The sequence below is a fragment of the Orycteropus afer genome, unplaced genomic scaffold (assembly GCF_000298275.1).
Source record: "Orycteropus afer afer isolate SDZICR_OR568_19922 unplaced genomic scaffold, OryAfe1.0 scaffold00394, whole genome shotgun sequence".
Lineage (NCBI taxonomy): Eukaryota > Metazoa > Chordata > Mammalia > Tubulidentata > Orycteropodidae > Orycteropus > Orycteropus afer.
The window spans coordinates 1,659,563-1,666,371 of NW_006921981.1; the positions used below are offsets into that span (position 1 = coordinate 1,659,563).

The 6,809-nt window shown below is 41.3% G+C and overlaps 1 protein-coding gene across 1 annotated transcript in view; it reads right to left on the bottom strand.

The window, feature by feature from the left end:
- DSC3 (desmocollin 3) overlaps window positions 1–6,539 on the bottom strand; it is a 48,923-nt gene extending 42,384 nt beyond the window's left edge. Inside the window, exons 1-2 of the mRNA XM_042782626.1 lie at window positions 6,471–6,539; window positions 1,742–1,826 (exon numbers count right to left, since the gene is read on the bottom strand). Of these exons, the coding sequence (XP_042638560.1) occupies window positions 1,742–1,826; window positions 6,471–6,539 (154 nt within the window). The remainder of the gene's footprint in view (window positions 1–1,741; window positions 1,827–6,470) is intronic.
- Window positions 6,540–6,809: the final 270 nt, after the last annotated feature.

The window sequence follows — 6,809 nt, forward strand, 5'->3', positions numbered from 1 at the left end:
GGAAACCCAAGGAGGGGTCATTATGAGTCGTGTTGTCTCTGGCCCTGTGTGTTTCCACCTTGCAAGGTTTCTATCCTCTTATGAAATTTCTCTGGGAACTACAGCTGACTTTGTAGTTATTATTTCAGAACTCAATCGGCAACAAAATAAGCTAACGCTTTGTATTTGCCAAATATCTGGGCAATCTTTTCATATTGTTAAAAATAAATCCTCCAGTTAAAAAATGATAATTCTTGATTGTTATTTCTATATAATAAGATTCTTTAAATCTTTATATGGTTCTAATAGGCTTATGAAGGAGCTCTGGTGGCATAGCACCTAAGGCATTTGACTGCTAACAAGAAGGTTGGCAGTTCAAACCCACCAGCTACTCCACGAAAGGAAGACTGGGCAATCTACTTCCATAAAGATGTATCGCCTCGGAAACCCAAAGGGGGTCTCTATGAGTTGGAATTGGCTCTATAGCAGTGAGGTTTTTTGTTTTTTGTTTTTTGTTAATAGGTTTATGAAAATGATCTTCTTATTTAAAAGGTGTGTATGTTGCTACCATGGCAAAGTGGAACTTATACCTCCCTAACCCCAACCTGAACAAACAAATAAGTTTTCTTTAGCAATAAACCCTGAGTTTTTTAAGATACACCTTTCATTCATTCACATGAACCCAAAGAGGAATGGAGTATATGAGCTATGTACAATGGTCAAGGAAGGAAAGCTTATCTTTGAAGACCCACTGGCATTTTTCTGTACACTTTTCCCCATTGATCAGCGGTTCTCTCTGGGTTCCTAATTTCCAGGGCCTACCCCCTCAAAGTATGGATCTGCTTTTCTGACCCTGAGAATTACATCATCTAGCAAAAGGTAGTACAAGATCGGTATTGAAATGTATCTATTTTCCAACCCATTGTTCAACTAATATACCTTAATAGAAACCAAACTGGTAAGTTACTACAGTAACTCCTTACTTATTGACTATCTCATTATCCGACATTTTGCTTTTACAACAATAGTAAGAAATCTACTATATAACTATGTTGCACATTAACGACTTATATATGGCAGTAACAAAGGCCTCATACCTTGGCCTTTGTTACTGCCAGATACAAGTCATTAATGCCATAACAACAACACAACATATAACAACAACAATGCCATAACAACAACACAACACATAACAACAACAACAACAACACATAACAACAACAACAACAACAACAACATAAAGCACAGAAGCATACTTTTAAAAATATCTTGATTTTCATTTTCTTATAAGTAGATTCAGGCATAGTGACTAAGGCATTTGACTGCTAACCAAAAGGTTGGTGGTGCAAACCCACCAGCCACTCCACAGAAGGAAGACTGGACTATCTACTTCTGTAAAGATTTACTCCTCAGAAACCCAAAGCAGGTCACTATGTATCAGAATCAACTTGGTGGCAGTGAGTTTGGTTGTTTGTTCTTTTTTTTTTTTTTTTAAGTTTATGAGTATATTTAGGCTAACTCCAAAAGGCAAAGATTGGATGCCCTGTCCTCTCTCCAGCTTGTTGTTGTTGTTGTTGTTATGTGCCGTCGAGTCAGCCCTGACTCATAGAGACCCCTCCTTGGGTTTCCGAGGCAGTATCACTACGGAAGTGGGATTGCCCAACCTTCCTTCCAAGGAGTGGCTGGTGGGTTTGAACAGCCAGTCTCTCCAGCTAGATGAACTAAATTCCTGTCTTTAAAATATTGTTTTGACATAGCTCACCTCTTCCAATCATTTTATCTGCCTCCAGCTTAGAAGGTATATTGAATATAACCTTTTTGCAAGCTTCACAAGCAAAATTGAAGACCTAGAATAAGAAATAAAATATTAAAAATAGAATAGAGGGGGAAAAAAAACCATGATCATCTCAATAAATGCAGAAAACATTGTCAAAATCCAAAACTCATTTATGATTTAAAAAAAAAAAAAGCTAGGAAGAAAAAAGAACTTGAACAACATAATAAAAGGCACCTATGAAAAACCTGTAACATCATAGTTAATGGAGAAAGACTGAATCTTCTCCCCTAAGATCAGGAACAACACAATGATATCTGCTTTTACCACTTTTCTTCAACATTGTATTGGAGCTCCAACCAGAATAATTAAGAAAATGAGATGAAAGACATCCAAGTTTGGAAGGAAAAAGTAAAACTCCCACTATTTGCAGATGATATGATCTTATCTATAAAAAATCCTAAAGAATCAACCAAAACACTGTAACAACTCATAAATGAGATCAGCAAGTTTGCATGATACAAAATTGATATAACAAAATTTAATTGAAGGTCTATATATTAGCAATGAACAATCTAAAAATAAATTTATGAAAACAATTCCATTCATAATAGTATGAACTTCACAATAGCATCAACAAAAATAAAATACTTGGGAAGAAATTTAATGAAGGAAGTATAAAACTTGTTACACTGAAAATCATATAACATTGCTGAATGAAATTTAAAATCACTCAGAGAAATTTAGACACTCTCTTGTTCATGGATCAAAAGATGGAATACTGTTAAGATGACAATGTTCCCCAAATTTAACTACAAATTCCAAACAAACCCTATCTAGCTTTTTTTTTTTTTTGCAGAAATTGACAAGCTAGTGCTCATGCAAATACAAGTGACCCAAATAATCTTGAAAAAGAATAAATTTGAAGGATTTACACTTCCTGATTTCAGAACATATACAAAGTACTACAAAGCTACAATTACCAAGACAGTGTGGTACTGGCAGAAAGATAAGCACATAAACAAATGAAATAAAACTAAAAGCCCTAAAATAAACTCTAACATTTACGATTAACTAATATTGCCCAGAAAATTCATGGAAAAAAAATCTTTTCAACAAATGATGCTAAGACAAACTAATAACCTCATTTAAAAAGATGAATTTGGACCCTATACAAAAATTAACTCAGAATGGATCTCAGACATAAATGTAAGAATTAAAACTAGTTTGAAGACAACCTAAGAGTTAATCTTTATAATCTTCAGTTAGGCAATGATTTCTTTGATATAGCATCAAAAGCACAAACAATAAAAGAAAAACTGATCAAAGACTTAATAAAAATTAAAAACTTTTACTTTTTAAAAGATACTATAAAGAAAGTGAAAAATACAAGCCACAGAAAGGGAGAAAATAATTGCAAATCATTCTATATATATAAAGTCTTACAAGTCAATAATAAAAGATAAATGACACAAACTAATATACCAAGAATTTAAATAGACATTCTCCAGAGAAGATATATACATAGCCAATAAGATTTTAAAATATCCAACATCATTAAGTATTAAGGAAAGGTATGTTCAGGAAGTCCAAGCTGGATGGCTAACTGTGACATTAAAGTAATAAATGACTTGCCCTTAAAAGACTTCAGCAATGGGCTCAAACACAGCAATAATTTTGAGGATGGAACAACACTGGGTAATGTTTTGTTCTGTTGTGTATAGGGTTGCCATGAGTCAGAACCAACTCAAGGACACCTGACAAGAACAACAAAATTGAATATTGTCCTTAAGCATATAGTTATCACAGTGAAAACAGGCTTTTTTCAACATACATTCAATATTTGTTAATCACATCTTTTAAAAAAATCAAATCAACTATGATATATTTCAATCAAATATAAGAAGTGGTCCTGTACCCATCCCAATCTTTGTATTAACATTTTGTGATTTTTGCTTCATTTTTTAACAGAAAAGGTACAGATGTAGCTAGAATCCTATGCTCTCTTCCATTTCTATTTCTTTTCTCCAGGGAATAGTTTCTTGTAAAGCTATTGTTTATATATCCTGTGTAGGTATTTATACTTTCATTATATCCATATGCATTCATGAAATATGTTGTTGTTGTTGTTATGTGCCGCGGAGTCGGACCCGACTCATAGCGACCCCTCCTTGGGTTTCCAAGGCAGTATCACTATGGAAGTAGATTTCCCCATCTTCCTTCTGAGGAGTGGCTGGTTTCCAAGGCTGTGACCTCCAGAAGCTGACTGCCAGGACTGTCTTCCAAGGAGCCACTGGCTGGGTCCAAATGCCAGTCTTTGGGCTAGTTGTCAGAGCACTTAACTCCTTCCACCACCCAAGAGCTCCTGGGGCTAGGTAAGAACTGTATTTGAGTGTGATTAGGAAAAAGGGTGGTGGCTCTGAGTTCTGGGTGGTGCAAATTGTTAATGCCTGGCTGCTACAAGTCCACCCAGAGGCTAGCCTGCCCAGAGGTCCCTCTGAAGAAAAGCTTAGCAATCTACTTCTGAAAATTCACCTATTGAAAACTCTGTGGAACACAGTGGTACTCGGACATACCTTGCGGTCACCTTGAATAAACTCAGGAAACAGGTAGGGCAAGGGTAAGAAAGGGACACAGGAAACAAAAAGTGCAAATTGGGAACATTCCTCAACCTATAGCACAATTCAGTCAGAAAGCTAAGATGTTATGTCTTCAGTTTGTGTAAAAGCCTTGCTTTGAAGAACTCTCAGAACAAGCTACTCTTTTAGTGAGATCCAATAAAGTCTCTATGAAATGAAGGTGCATCTCTAAAATGCTACATCATTAATATTATACTGAAAAGTTGACAGTCAGATGAGTCAAAAGGGAGTACAGACATGAAATGGCCAATGGAGTTGTTCATTTAGCCATCTGGACAGGAAGTAAAAATATTTGTAAACTGGATACAGGGGATGAAATAAATTATTATTTTATATACACTCTCTAGTATTCAAGCCTCTCCAGAGATACCATTTAATTTAAACCTTACAGAATCCTTCTCAAAAATAATCCTAAAGGCATTTGTCATAAATGAGAGTTGATGCTATCTTGATTTAGATTTACTTGCCCCTTCTTGCTTGGTCACACCCCAACCCGCCCCGTCCCCCTTTGAACTAGGACAGTGCCTTGTTTTCCACGCCCTCCCCTCAAGGGAATAGGGAAATCTTGGGAACCTAGCACTTCCGCAGTTTCTTCTCCCCATTCTCCGTCCATTTCGCAGGGTGAGCACAAAACACCAGCCTCAAGCTTTCGAACAGAAAAGCTGCAGAAGGTTTGGTAAATATCAGAAGACGGTATTTTAAGAGTAAGTAGTTCGCATTTGTAAAGACTCATCTCATCAGCTCAGGTATTTTGTACAATTCCTTCTCAGATCTTGGATCATAACTACAAATCCAGCACTCACAATTCGTTAATTCAAAGAGAGCACAAAGCGTGGACCCAACTTGCCCTGCGGGGGAGGCACCAACAAGAAGTCAATCCTCTTTCGAACCGGGTGGTGCCTTCTCTCCCCAACCCCCGGACCCCGTGCTTATCCTTGGGTACCCGCAACTCTGAGGTCTATAGCTCCTTCCCGCATGTCTGGTGCTCAACCCTGGTCGCGTCTGAAGATCCGAGCGTAATGCAACGTGTTGTTGTTGTTGTTATTTGCCGTCGAGTCAGCCCCGACTCATAGCGACCCCTCCCTTGGGTTTCCGAGGCAGTTATCACTACGGAAGTAGGATTGCCCAACCTTCCTTCCGAGGAGTGGCTGGTGGGTTTGAACCGCCAGCCGTCTGGTTAGCAGGCAAGTGTCTTAGCCACTATGCTACCAGAGCTCCTTAACGTAGGGCTTCCTAATTTTCCGCTTCACATCTGTGTTCTGCGAACACTGACCCTAACCTCCTCTCCAAAAAGATCTAGTCCTTCGCCCCAGTCTGGGTTCTGGGCTAGCGCAGCTCTTTCAATCCCATCTCGTCCCCGGCAACACCACACCCCAGCACTGTCCCCTTACCACACCTCAAACTCCAATCCTGACCCCAGCCTCGCGCCCCAGATCACAGCGCCCCTAGCCGCATCGTTGGCGGGGTGAGTGGTTGGGCAAGCCGGTGAATAACCCTTGGGGAAGCCACAACAAAAAGCCTGTTTCCCACGCCGGGACCCCGGGTCCCAGCTATGACCCTTCCGGTCCCTAATGCCTCCCTGCAAGGCCAGACGGAGCCCTGCGGGAGAGGACGAGAGGAAGCCTCTGAGCCCACCTTCAGGTCTGTGCTTTTTATTTTATTTAATTTTATTTTCCCTCAGCCTGGGGTTCCAGTAATAACTGAACAACAGTAATTCTTCGGTCTCACTTTAACTCCCCCACACCTTGCCCAGGCTTGGGAGTCCCGGGAGGAGCGCGAATCCCAACCCTGGATCCACCCGCGACGGTGCCCGCGGGCGCGCAGCGACACAGGGGTGAGTCAAGTAATTGGAACAATCGAAGGCGGTGTTCCAAAGAAAAAAGTTAATCCAGTCGTCCCTCAAAGGTTCGTTTTCTCTTCTTACTCCTCCCGGCCCGAATTTGGGGTAGCGGCCCTGCAGGATTGAGCTGAGCCATGCGTGTCACCTTTCAGTCTGCCTTGCCGCCCCAACTTTCCCGGGACCCCCCTACAGCGACCAGAGTGGATCAGTCCTCATTCCATCCCAGGCTCCCACTCACCAAGAGGGTCAGCAGTAGCTGCTTGCAGAGGGCTCCGCGCACGGAGCTCCGCGGCCCGACGGCGGCCATCGGGGCGTGGGACAAGGAGCGAACCAAGGGTGCTGGGTGGGATGCCAGAGCCAGAGCCCCCGGAGCTGCAGCGGCGCGGGAGCGCCTTTCCTCGCTGCTGCTGGTCCTTAACTCGCCTTGGCCTCTGTCAGGTTTGCCTGCCCGGAGTGTGTTTGCTCCTTCCACAGGATTGGCCCCAGAAGACACGCAGCCGCCCCTCCTTGTTATTTCTCAAGTTTTATCACCATCTGAGTTGCTGGGGAGCTGCCTGAGCCTGCCCTTCCGCTCCTC